Here is a 14,037-nt window from a genome sequence, read left to right as displayed (position 1 = left end):
GAGTATGGATTTATTTTAAGTTTGTTTGGCTCATTCTATAAATAACAAAATGATAGATCAGCATTTCCACACTTTTGTTTTAACATTCCAGACACAAATTAGTGCAATTTCTCATTTATTTTCAAAAGTATACACACAAGCATTACAATAAATGTTGACTGTAATATGGCTGGATGAATAAATGGGAACATCGATCAAATGATGGTTTTAAGAGACAAAAACAAAGGGATTTAACATTTAAACGATAAGAAATACAAAGTACAGCCCCAATGTTTAATGGAAAATACTTCAGAGAAATATGTTGGAGACCCTCTAGGAACCCTGCACATCTGACTGCATTTTTACACCCTTTCAGGAAATTTTCAACTTTTATAATAATCCATTATAGTTTTGGTGTAGTTTCCAGGTCTTGGAGGCAGGGGGAAATTACTTGGAAAAAACAACATTGAAACAAGTTCCCAGACTTAAACATTTCTACAACTTGCATGCATCCATCTGCAGTTTGTCCAATATCCCTTTTCATTTTCTCTTTGTTTTCTGCCCACCCATTTTCATTCTTTCCCCTCTATTCCAGTCTGTGGTTTTTACAGAACCCATATTTAAACCTCAACTTCAGTAGAAATATCACCCATAAAGTAACTACTGTACTTTGTTTTGAGATAATTTATATTAAATACAAAAGAGAACTACAGAAAATTGATTCTGAAAAATAATTTTACATAAAAATATAAAATAAAATGGGTAAATATTGAGACTGGTTTTCACAACATAGTCCTTATTGCACCAAGAAATCATACTTATTGCATCACCTGGTGACACACATTACAGCAAAAAAACAAAGTCTTAACCATGTATGACCATTAAGTGTTCATTTATCCTGAGAAAACTGGACTAAAGTTGTCATAGTACTTAATATTACCATCATAAAACCAGTAGAGTAAACATACCTTAGACACCTTTGTGGGCATAATTGTATGCTTCTACCAGTCATTTTATTACTCATAAAAATAGTGGATTTTGTTAATTAGAAAAGAGAACAAATCAATTTAAAACCCTTTATTTTTTTCCCCCTCACCTTGTAGTTTAGGTGTTTTACCAAATGTGATTGCCTGCATATCGATTGGTGATAAAAGGAGGTGCAGGTAAATTCTTACTGGAATCATAAACAGGACATGCTTTAAATTCACAGGGCCAGTCTCTCCATCCATATCTAAGAGCAGCAACTTTAGATGGTGGGCATGCAGAAGCAGACAGCTGGATGGTGGTCTGATTCCAAACCATAATGGGAGCTGGTGACCAAAGGGAATCGGGTTCACATGACGCATTCTTCTCTGAGCAACAGATCTTTAATTAAAAAGAAGAAAAATTATAACATGATTTTTTTTTGTCATTCCAGTCATATTAATATTAACATCTAAAGGCGTAGTAGTATTGTTTTACATTACACAAAGTTAGTTAATGTAGAACTTTAAGAGAAATGGTGAAGAAATGCTACTCATCAGTGCAATGTTCCCAAACATTCATGGAATCGATACAGCAATAAATTAAGCTTCTGTAACAGTGCAAAGACCTCATGAAAGAAAGACAGCCAGCTTATATGAACTCATCCATTTCTGATGTGAAGAAAGTTATTTCAGTAACCATTTTAAAAGTAAAAATTGCACAATTATTTCACTGCAGTAATTTTAAGTGTACATTTCTGTTGAATTTATTTGGTTTACAGCTAATCGAAACCCAAAGTTTGGTTTCAAAGTATTGTATGTTACTTAAGATTTCTTTTTCAAAGTATTTTCACAACATAGACTATTGAGCAATATATCCATGTACAATGTAATACAATGTAATACAAGTTCATTTTGCATGAATTGCTGCAACAATGTGGCGTGAAGGCGATCACCCTGTGCTTCTGCTGAGGTTGCTTTAAAAGTTGACTTTAGCTCGTCTGCATTATTGAATCTAGTGTTTCATCTTCCTCAAGGAAGATTAAATACTATGTCAACTTATGTCAACTAACATACTCCAACAGAAAACTTGGCTCCCCAAATATAAAGTGACTGTAGAAAACTCACACTGGATCTCAAACAACTTGGATCATTTGCCACTTTTCTTTTCCCCTGGACGCTGATGTTCTAATGAAATTCTACATTTACTTTCAATAGAAAGGAGAACTTTGGAAGAGTCACTTTACTACCTTTTCTCTCGTTCAAAAGTGTTTTAACCCAAGAAATACAAGAATTATACTTTAAACATCTGTGTGCTTTTGGGAAGCCAGTTTTGAGCACCTAGTACCATGTTTTAATTTTCACAAATAGAAAAATGACTATATGGTTGAAAAGAAGGAGGGAAAAAAAAAAAAAAAAAAAAAAAAAAAAAAAAAAAACGCCTTACAATTCAGTTCCGGATAGAATCCAACGCCTCAAATATTAACTTTAGCATTTGAGGAAACATCCTCCTTAATGATATATGGTCATAATTTGCCCTAATAATACATAAAAGCAGAATAAACTCTCATTACCAGCTATATAAACATGGAAGAAAGCCATGGTAAACTCATTAAGTCGTTCTCAGCCCTTGTTGTTTAAAGTCCATTTGCTGTTCATAAATTCTTTGAAGTCATGCCCTAATGTCTAAACATGACTGTCACCATGATATTCATCCGACCGTTGACCTTTAGTGCTTTCTGAAACTACATTTACAATTAATTTGCATTATTTATGCATAGCCATGAACCATATGTAGAATATGGACAGATTTCTTTGTGTAAATGCCACACACATAATGGACAGGTTTTTGGTATCTTTGAGCAAGTCTGCATTATCAAAGTAATTCAGGGCACAAATGATGACATTCTTGTCTTTTCCTTTCTTATGCCATCCCCTGAAAATTAGCAGGGTAATGAGCTGCATCTTTTAAAAAAATGCTAAAGGAAAGGCCCCACTTGATGTTCTGACTCCAGCTGCTCTCCACAGAGTGAATAAGGGCAGAATCTACTTCCAAGTTTTGAAAAGACTGAAGATGCAGTTGTACTTGTTGCTTTTGAATTTTTTCAAACATTTTTTCATACACTCAAAAAATGCTTGAAATATATTATGTGTAAAGGACTTCCATGATATACAAAGTTAACTTTTTGAATTGAATTACCGTACTGAAATAACTTTAAATAATATTCTGATGTATAGAGCAGCACCTGCATTCTGCTGTGAGCCTCACCTCAAAAATGTCTTTAGATGGGGTAACGAAGATCTTCTGGTCATATGTGACGTTGACTGTACTTTCAATAGGCACAATTACTTTGGGGAAAGGTCCCTGGAAAGAGATGCCTTTTTCCCCATATGCCACAGCTCTGGCACCCAGTGTAAGTCTGTGGGCAACATCTTGTTTGTCTCTAGGGTGGATTCTGAAATAGAAAATTCTTCTCCGTAACACTGCTACAGAATATGAGCAAAGAAGACTAAAGATAGTCAATGCAGTAAAATATATTTAAAAAACTGGACAAATTTCTCTTTTCAGTTGAGCAGAATATCTTGTGCATTTTTCTCCTCAACACTTGAAATATTGTCATATTGACAGCATAGCTCACTCTTCTTTATTCTATTGTGACCACACTGGCTGATTTATGCTCCTAAAGACCACAGCTACATAAATTTCTGCTAACTTGGATGACTGCTGTCCAAAGCAAGTGCATTTAGGAAAAGCTTAAAAATTTGAACAGATTTTAACTGCTTAGCATTTTTAGGATTTGCATCCTTACTTGCCATAGGGTGAAGTTTTATCTGGTAAGTCGAAAGCAACCGCCATGAAGGTGTTCTTCATCTTAATGTTTGGGACAAATCCCATGTCTGCAGTTTGGTGCCAGCGAATGTCTGGAAAGCCGTCATCTGTGGCACTTTTTTTGTACGTGGATAGCTGCACATGCAAATAAATAATATACCTGATGCAAAATAACTGTACTATTAGGAATATTTCCTTGTGTCTTCTGCTTGTTTGGCTCTTTTTTTAGATTTAAAGAGCCAAATGCATTGCATACTTGGACAAATCCAAAGGGGAAGTCATGAGCAGTCTGCCCCCCCGATCCTTGGTGAAATGCCATCCTCCAGTCATTTATCATTGTAGGGAATGAGCAGTTGTAGTTGTCCTTATGGTACGCTGCATTTGCCTCACCTGGAAAGAAGAAAACATTTTTATGGATTTTCATGGAGTATATATTTTTCAAAACACCTTTCATATGTCATGACTTTGCTACCTTGGTACCAGATGGCTCCGTAGATGGTCATATTGAGGAATGGATGGATCATTGCATTCCACAAAACGGTGCTCTTCAGCATTGAACTGAGGGATTATATCAAGCGGAGAGGAGAGATCATGAACTCTTACCGGTCGCAAGGTGTCGCAGACTATACATTTTTACATGCCAACTTTCTGATACTTTGCACTATCTGAAAAATTCGAACAGCTTCTTAACGGGGAGACGTTGCACTTTACCGCCAATATTGGGTTATTATGGTAATTTACTCCTGCGTGCTTTTCTTCAGTTTGATCTCATGAAATACTATTAACAGATGGTAAATTGCAACAACTGCTAGACATTGAAAATTCCAGTTGTTATGGAGAAATGGGCAAACATATTTAGTCACAGAACTTTTAAAGAAGTTCATACAATTAAAATAAGCAAAAATATCCAGGTGGAGATTTGAAACTTAGGGTTGAAAGGGTTTTAAACAATATGGAGACATACTTTCCAGTTTGCTGGATCATGTCGTCTTTAAGTTCATACATGTCCTCACTTGGCACCAGTCCACACTGCTTCAGTGCTCTTGCGGATGACCAGGCTTCTACTGGTGTACCTCCCCAACTTGATTCCACCAGTCCAATGGGGTAATTCAACTTATCATACATGTAACGCCCAAAGAGCCAACACAACCCAGAGAAATTTGCCAGCACACCTGTAAGTTCAGAAATACTGTAAAGCTCAGGTGAGAAGTTTACATACAATGAATATTGGATTAATTTTTGGCTACTAATAAGAATTTTGAGTTGCTGTACTGGCATGGAATGATCATAAAACTTAAAAAACAAGGACTAGATGTTTGAATTTACTGTGTTTTTCAAAAATACTTACAGAAATCCAAATTACACACCAACTCAAAGTTCTACATACACCCTCGCTGATCTTTGGCTGAATAGCCGATGGATACAAAAAGGGTGTCATTGGTGTGAATGTTCCAAAGGAACATTTTATAAAATATTGGTAGAGTATAGATGTAATGCTGATACTGTTGGAATGAGAACATCCACAGTAAATCCATCCATATACATCTGATTTTAGATTAAAACATTAAACATTCCCTTTGTTTATTGTGCAATCATTCCCCTCATATAGCTCAGTACAGAGAACTAAAACATTGAACAGTTTATCGAAAGAAACAATCTTACTGCTGTTGGGAGTAGACCAGGGTATTTCCACTTGGATGAGATCAATCAGCTCAGTTTTACTCATGTTCAAAGCCGTCATGAAAGGCCTTACATGAGGATATTTAGATGAGACCGCAAGCTCCTCAGATGAATTGAAAATCTATATGAGAATAAAAAAAGAAAAAGTAATAAAATTGTAAGTAAATTGTGAAGTTCAGACTCGACCTTGTATTGCATCATCCTAACTTTCAGGGACTTTCTGTATTCCAGTGTCTCCACAAACAGATGAGAGAATATTCTCACTATAATTTTACTAAGGCTGTCTGCACTGTTGGTAGTTTTGAACTTGTGAACACCTCACAATCCTGATCAGCTCAACTCTAATCTACATCAGCAACTGGACAGCAGGAGTTAAATCAAGCCTACAGAGACATGAAAAGATGAACAATGCTAGAGGACTGAGTGGCAAACAATGTTTATGGATTTAAATGGCACATTGTGTTACTAAAGCTCAATGTAGGGTAATTTCAAAACAAACTGCATGAATATAAAAGAAAATCAGCTTCTGTACCTCTAATGCTAATCAGAGAGTTTCTTCTTCTTGGTGTGGTGTTTCTCCCACTTTTGAGTTTTACATTTGACTGGTTAAAAATAACTACACTTGAGAGTTTTAAATATGGCTGCTGTAAACAAATGAGGCTGCCTTTAACTCACGATGAAAGCAGTTCCCTTCTCTGGTCCAGCAGCAAAATAGGGCTGGATGGTTAAAGTTCACAGTGCTAAAGCCACAATGTTATCCTTAGTAAGCACTAATAAAGGATATATATATATATATTAAAAAAATCCTTTATTAGTGCTTACTAATAAAGGAGATTATATATATATATATATATATATATATATATATATATATTTATTTTTTATTTTTTTTTTCCTCTTATTTTGAACATTATAGAAATATGAAATGACATGTGCACAAGGAGTGCAAAACACATTTTTGTACCACAATTATCTCAACATGCTTGAAAAGGTATAGGAAGCACTGGACCCAGTTGGGTGGAACTAGCACCTAGCAGTGACTTAGTAAAAAGAGGGTTAAATGTTTTTTTTCTTCAGGTCCAGTCAAACAGGGGTCTTTAAACAACCAGGTGCACATACTTTACCTGGGACATTGTGAATAACATGTTGCTCTGGCCTCCACATATCCAAATGTCTCCAAACAGCACATCTTTCAGGCTACATATGCTACTTTCAGTTACAGCGTATATGCTGTAGGGTCCACCAGCATCAACAGGTTCAAGGGTGACTTGCCAAATGTCTGTTGGAGGAAAAAATAAATCATCAATGCATGCAATCAAACCAAAATCTTTTTTGGTTTTGATTCTGGATTATTTGCAATAGTGGGTAAAATTGGCTTGTCACATGTGACAAAAGTGAAAACCCTGACACTGCACATTTTGACTTGCAATTTACAGGCTTTGCAAAACCAGAAAACAAACTCGTAAAATTACTCATTTCACAATATGAATGATGAGTGACTGTTATGGCCATCATTTGAGCTAAGCTGTTAACCTGCTCTGTCCCTTTACAGTACTGACTTGAACTGCTGAAGACTACAAGAGACATTTGTCATCATTTTATTTAAAACAACTGATACATGTGGTGAAATGAAAACATCTATGGAATTACAATGATGTGTGGTATTTGTGTTCTGAGCTGTGCACATGCAAGCTAAATCAAATGGTTTTATTATCTCCACATTATGCAGTCAGGTTCTCCAGAGTCTTGCTAATGACCTCATTATTTGACTAAGGTGTGTTGAAGCTGAGACACAGCTAAAAATTGTAGGACACCGCAAGGCCTGCACTTGAAAATCCCTGCTTTAGAAAATGCAGATAGATGCGTGCTTATCATGAGGAAAATCTATCATTATTACTCTATTTCACCGCAATCATTTTATTGAGACTAAAATTCTCTTTTGCAGGAGAAACCTGGCGAAATCTGTGAGCAGCACAACTCTTAACAGCCTTACTGTTTTTGTTAAGGAAGGCAAATAATTTTAAATCTCACTGATACAAAAAAAAAGAGCTTTTAAAGCCAAACCTTTCTAAAACAAAACTTGTACATATGGACAATGGTCCATATATAGAATACTGTCTATATATGCATAACATGTTTGTTGTTTCCAAACACATTATGTTTTGGAAAGCAAACATGATGCGTTTTGTTTCCATGTTATGGATGAGTGCGTTTGAAATAAAGGTATGTAACAAAACTCACTTTGTGGACTTCATGTTAAGATCAACTTCCACAATGAATTGTGAAAGAGGAAGTGGTTATTGGTTTCAGTTAGTAATTTGTAAACATAACTTTATTTTGGGAAAAATTAAAACAAGATCCAACTTTTCTATGAAGCTATGAAGTAGAAAGAATGTAGAAAAGGCACAGTAATTTGTAGATACCAGATGTCATTGACAGCCTCATCAAATCATGAAGTGGGTATAATATATTGAGATTGTCATATGCTTCGAATATAACAATCTTGAAGCAAAATGACCATCACATACACTACCTAAATTTGATAAATAGAGTTAATTCATTTTTACTTATTCCTATATTTGTTTTCAGAAAATTTGACTTAAGCTCCAAACCTATGGATCCATAAATGCCAGCAGTCATAACATAAGGCAGACCCAGCAAAAGAGCAGAAAATTATGTTTCATAGGCTGTTTCCTAAACACAAGCTTTGGTTTTGAGTTCCAGGTAATAGTCTTAATTGAAAGTGTAAGTAATACCATCACATACATAAATGTCTCCAACATGATTGAGCTTGATTAGTTCTGATGTGCCATTGGTGAGTTTTTAAAAGTGGCACTTCAGTAAAGAAGCATTCATGAAAACATTGGTAATTCCACCCAATTAATAATCATAATTTCAAGTTGGTTGCTGGCTGAGTTGTTCGCAAAATCATTTCATCGCTTCATTTAACTCTGATTAGGGAAACGGTGAAAATTCCTCCCTCACATCTGATAATTGGTGTAATTGAGGAATGACCTCAGTTTGTAGCCTGTACCCCCAGATATTAAAAATAAACTTTCTGTTGACACATACAAAACAAGAAACAAAAGTTCCGGATTTACCATTTGTCACAGGGGCTGATGACACTTTCTGTAGAACTGTAGAACTTGTTAGGTAGACCACGACCTGCTCCTTCTCATGGCCGTAGTATCCCCACAGGACAGCTTTCTGTGGGGCCTTCTGCAGCACCATGTGGTCTCCATAATAAGAAGCAAAGCGTAAGGTCCCATCTTATCAAAGACAAAATGTGACATAAAAATATCAAAAAGTCAGTAAATAAAAATAGATAAAATCAACTTTAGAAAAAGCAAACAAATAGATAATTGATCAGACATACAGTTCAAAAAATGTTATCAATAAAAAGAGCATAATTGCTTCACTGTTTCTTGTGGTAGCATTCTGTCATTCATAACGTTGACTACTAGTTATGGTGCACTAAAGCAAGCAACCATGAAATAAAACAAGAGAATAACAGTACAGATTATCAAAGTGTTCATATATTTAAAAATTCTGAACACGTCTACTTATTAAATGTGTTCATTAAATGCGTAGGTATAAAGAAAATGCATTTGTTTCTATTGTGGAAGTTTTGTCTCTCCATACATTTTACCCACAAGGCAATATTTACCCACAAGGCAATATTTATCGAAGTGAGACTTCACATCACAATGGAGCACGACTTAATGAACTGCATGTATTTCTAGGAGATGGTTAACAGCTCCTACAAATGGGATTTGTATTTTGTTGGCAAGTTTTCCAGGCACCCATACAATATGAGCCTGATAAACTAGAGACGCCGAAGGCATCCGACGCTCTGTACTCACCGCCGTCGTGCAAAGCAGCGAAAAGCATCACAACTACAAAGATTAAAGCCATGAGTTGAAGACGGTTCGAGTTATTAAAATGACGAACGGTTCGTTTCACAAGTGTTGTTGGATTGCATAGTGCAGAGAGCTGCCAGTGAATCGAAACTTCTTCAAACACGTCAGGTGATTAACCAAACTAAATGAGCGTCACGCGGGACTAAAGTGTTCCGTAAATGCGGACTTTCAAAATAAAAGCATGAACGAACAAAAATGTAAATAATTTGTTTTATGCAGTGCTTCATAATAACTTCATTGCGAAGTTAATATATTTTGCGATTGAATGTAGAAAGAAAGTCGAGCATCAAGTTTTTTTCATAGTGCATGCAGTCAACAGTCAACCCTTTATACCAATTAAATCCCAAACGTTATTTAAACAAATAGCACAATTTATTGGTCTTATAAGGTTAAGACTGGTGCATTTTAAATAATGAACCAAGAATTTATTGATAATATGTTTTTTTTTTTTTGTTTTTTTTTGTAGACTGGTTTTGTTTTTGACATGCTAGTTTTTTCTCAGCCACCATTTATTTCACATTTTTGCTACTTATCTTTTATATCCACACATTGTCCAATCCAACTCTATTTTGTGGCCATTTTTCTGAACACAACTTAGTAGTTTGCTTCTGCTGGACCTAGTAGTTAAGTATTTCTGTTTAATTAGTTAGATGGTTGTGGCTCTGATAGCATTTTGGATTCATAAAAAATATGGTGGGATTATGACCCTTTGTCAAATCAAATCAGTTATTGTGAATGACTTTCTCCTTGTAAATACTACATTTTATAAACAAACAGTTGTAAAAGAGGGTATGGAACTTATAATAGGAAGGACAAATCGACACATGGTCGGAATTAGACATTTTGTGAAAGACGGCTCATTTTTCTACACATTTTTATAAACGATAAGCAAATGGTCGTCCTCCAACTGTTTGTTTACTTTGCCTAATTTTTGGTTTCGTGTATTTTTATTAAAACTGGCCTAAATGGAACTTTAGCCGTTCTAGGATTGTACTTTTTGAGATTGTAACATCATGCAACATATTCAGTTAGGTAGCACAGTGAAGACACCATTATTTTTTTTTTACTGAAAAAGTGTTGCAAGCTAATTTATGAAATCACATTAGATTTTTCTTTAGATTAGATGTTTTTTACTTATATGAAACCTTATGAATATTTATATTTACTCATAAATGTAAAATAAGTTTCAAATGCAAACATGCTCCTGAAACTTCCTAAAGCTTGCATAACTGTAATAGTGTTGTGATTTCCAAGAAAGCTTTCTAAATGTCTTTTGAGAAACATGAAAGTGAAAAATGAATCCTGAGCATCATAAACCAAAAGTTGGATCTCAAACTTTCCTTGAAGGGCTTCTCTACCCACAAAGCACACTGTCTATTAATTATTGTGGACTTTTTCTATAATCAAATATACAGTGTAACCACATTAATTAGGTAATTTCTCAAATCTTTCCAGTGGCTGTGTGTGCAGTGAATCCTTACGTAGGCCAAAGTAATTACCATCCAAAGGCCAGTACAACAGCATGAAAAATGACAGCAGATGTAACATTAATTACCCAACAATTTACTAGCCAGGTGTTTATTTACAAAAGGTTCTTAGGCTTTGGCCTGTGTTAAAGACAAATGATCACACACAGTTCAGCTGACATGTTACTTAAAAAATATATTTGAGAATATAAATAGAAAACTCAAGTGATAGGTACGGATTGGGCTGGAGACTGGAAAGATGCCGCATACTGTTCATACTAATGAAACAGCTTTTAACAATTGCAAATCTTTTTAACATGTGGAACTCAAAAATAACTTAAAACGCATCCATCTGCATCTAAATGCAATAAAAATCATACAACTCTTCCTTATAACTGTATGTGTTAATTAAAAGATACATATGTGAAATGTCATTTAGGTATATTTCGTGCATTTCTTTTTCTTTTTTTTTCAATTTCACCAGTTCATGCATTTCTTTTCCTTTCTTTTTTTTCAATTTCAACAGTTTATAATATGTCTCAACATACAGGAAACACCAAACACTTCATACATTTGTCTAAAGCTTTTAAGTGATAGAGCTAAAAAAAAAAAATGCAATCACTCCTTAAAGCTGCTGGATTATTTAGTCACTCCACATGCCACTGCATCTAGCAACTTAAGAAATTAAGCTTTTAGAACCTCCATTAGACAGTTTTGACTAGCTGGATCATAAATGACAACCCATAATATAAAATTAGAAAAATTACAAGAAGCCTGGTCCTTTCTAACAGAATATCATTTTAAAGGGATCCACAATTAGCTGAACATGTTGGCCTAAATATGTTGTAATTTTCCTAAGAACTAAAAAATAATATCTGTTTGTGATATGTCAAAACTCAATTACTTTAAAAATTGTACATCTTTAGTTGTATTTTTCACCCCTGATGGTCACCAATTTTTCACCGCAATACATGCGGTGAAAAATTGACGACACGGTTGCTTTGCATCCATTCTGTACTGGACTCTTTTGAATAAACACAGATTGGCTAACTTTACAAAATAATTTCAAAACTGGACTAGATGCACATTTGTTGCAACCTTTCCTTGGTACCACCTTAGTGGAATTCTGGGAGCTCCTCTGAGCACCTCATTCTTGGACAAATGTTTATAGAATCAGCCTGTATGTCTGGGTGAGTGGTTTTATCCACACATGGCCTTTGAAATGATTTTAAAGCTTATGTAAATACATTGAACACAAGAACACCTTAGGTGAGCTGTAATTCACTCCACATGTTTTGTTGAAGTAGTACTTCAATACTAACGTCGCAGTTCAGAGTCTTAGCCAGCTCTCAAATTAGACTGAAGAACTTGAGTCGAAAATAGCTCTCCATCCCCAATTCATGGAACGATTCATGGTCTTTTCTGTCATGTTTTACAGCTAATTTCATGACCTGAAATTGAGCTCCACAAATATGTTTGTGGTTTCATGCAAGAACCAAAATTTACGACTGCTGTCCAAGCCCCTCATAAGTCTCTTAATGTATCATTTCTAATCCAACGTGTGATAAATCTCTCAGAAGATCGCCTTACTTTAAGTCAGTCAGCAGCCACTAGGTGCATGAGAGGAGGCCAAGCATCATATCTGCAGCCCACGCAGCATCGTGCTTTCACACTTTCACACCCACTGACACCAAAATCAGTTTATACATGAAACTGCCTTCCCTTTTTGATGCCAAAAAATCTTGCAAACAAAAAAAAAATCTTAAGGCTATTAGAAATCCATCTAAATCACACAAACTGCTCTTTTAAATTAAGCTTATTTTGTTAAGTCCTGGTGAGAAACCCAAAACTCCTGCGGTGGATGAAGTTTAACATTCTAAACATTAAGCTTATGTTTTGCCAAACAGCCAAAAACAGGAATCTTTCTATGGCAGGAAATTTTTTTGCAAGTTTAAGATGTTTCACAGCATTAAAACACAAAGTGAATGGACATAGCATGTCAACTTGTTCTCAACATTTAGGACATCTGTCCTCTTGTAGTTTGTTTGTGTTTTTGTTCTTTTGTCACACATAAATGTTTAGGATAATCAGCAAATGTTGAAGTGAAAAAAGTAACCTGATTAAATAAAACAAAATGTAGATCTCCAGAATATATTTTTATTAAGAGGCCTATTTGAAAAGTAATTGTCCCTAAATGAAATCACTGATTGTGTCAGGAAGGTTTGCCACAAACCTTTTTATGATAATTAACATAATTGTGGGGAAATTTTGAGTATTCTTTGCAAAATTGTTTTAATTCATCAAGATAGGTTCTTGCGTACGATTTATGCCAGATGTAATGAACCTTTCCAAATGGCTTTTATTTTCCAACCGAATGGGCCAGTCTGTGGTCTCCAGTTGAATTTGAGCCTTGGCCACAAGTGATCCTGTCACTGGTTCACCATCATTCTTCTGTTGGTGTAGTTTTGATAGATGGTTCTTCTTCTCTTTTGGCTCTTCTCTCCAGGGGTTGCCACAGCAATTCATCTGTCTTCATTTAGTTTTATCCTCTACATCCCCTTTGATACTAACCACTCTATAGCATAAAGACACTAACCACCCTATAGCATTAAGCCTGTGCAAGTCCTGGTGTTTCAGAGATGCCTTGACCCAGGCAATTAGCAATCATACATTATCCTTTGCTGAACTCTCGTACAGCCATTCCCTGTCTAATTTTCCTGCGTCAAACTCATCAGCTCTGATGACACAAAATTCACTCACTAGCTACACACTACAGGTAATGTAACAAAGTAATGTTAATCATTATTCACGCCATTAGTCAGTGCAGAGGTCATTGTGTCATGCCTGGTAAGTGTGAGCTGACGTGAATTGAACTTAAAAACATACATTTTGCAAACCAAACTACAATAGGTAGACAGACTCCTGTTATATACATCATTGAGGACAGTATGTAGATAGCAGAAAAGAAAGATGCAAATAAAGGAACATTATTGATGAGCTATTCCATTATGCTGACAAGCCATTTGATCATAAACCAAAGTAAACATTGCTACAAGCCCTGGAGGAACAATACAGACTGAATGTCAGTTTAATAAATGAATGGATCTGCCTCATCAACTTTTCTTATTTTCCTTCTGTAAAAGGAAAATAGTTCAAGGCAACAAACAAAGTGTTTCTTTCAAATAAAATTGAAAGCTGCT

At 35.3% G+C, this 14,037-nt stretch overlaps 1 protein-coding gene across 1 annotated transcript; it reads right to left on the bottom strand.

Moving 5' to 3' along the window:
• Positions 1 to 98: 98 nt before the first annotated feature.
• Positions 99 to 9,495, bottom strand: siae (sialic acid acetylesterase). Its single transcript, XM_055028560.1, has 10 exons — positions 9,315 to 9,495; positions 8,553 to 8,720; positions 6,576 to 6,730; positions 5,434 to 5,572; positions 4,736 to 4,943; positions 4,244 to 4,329; positions 4,028 to 4,161; positions 3,752 to 3,906; positions 3,211 to 3,397; positions 99 to 1,344 (listed from the first exon to the last, which is right to left on the bottom strand). The coding sequence occupies exons 1-10, from the start codon at positions 9,364 to 9,366 to the stop codon at positions 1,093 to 1,095; spliced, it is 1,536 nt and encodes a 511-aa protein (XP_054884535.1). The 5' UTR covers positions 9,367 to 9,495; the 3' UTR covers positions 99 to 1,092.
• Positions 9,496 to 14,037: the final 4,542 nt, after the last annotated feature.

Source organism: Poeciliopsis prolifica, unplaced genomic scaffold, assembly GCF_027474105.1.
Source record: "Poeciliopsis prolifica strain line A6 unplaced genomic scaffold, Auburn_PproV2 SCAFFOLD004, whole genome shotgun sequence".
Taxonomy (NCBI): Eukaryota; Metazoa; Chordata; class Actinopteri; order Cyprinodontiformes; family Poeciliidae; genus Poeciliopsis; species Poeciliopsis prolifica.
Note: the sequence above shows the minus strand (reverse complement) of the source record. Positions and strands in the feature narration are given on the sequence as shown.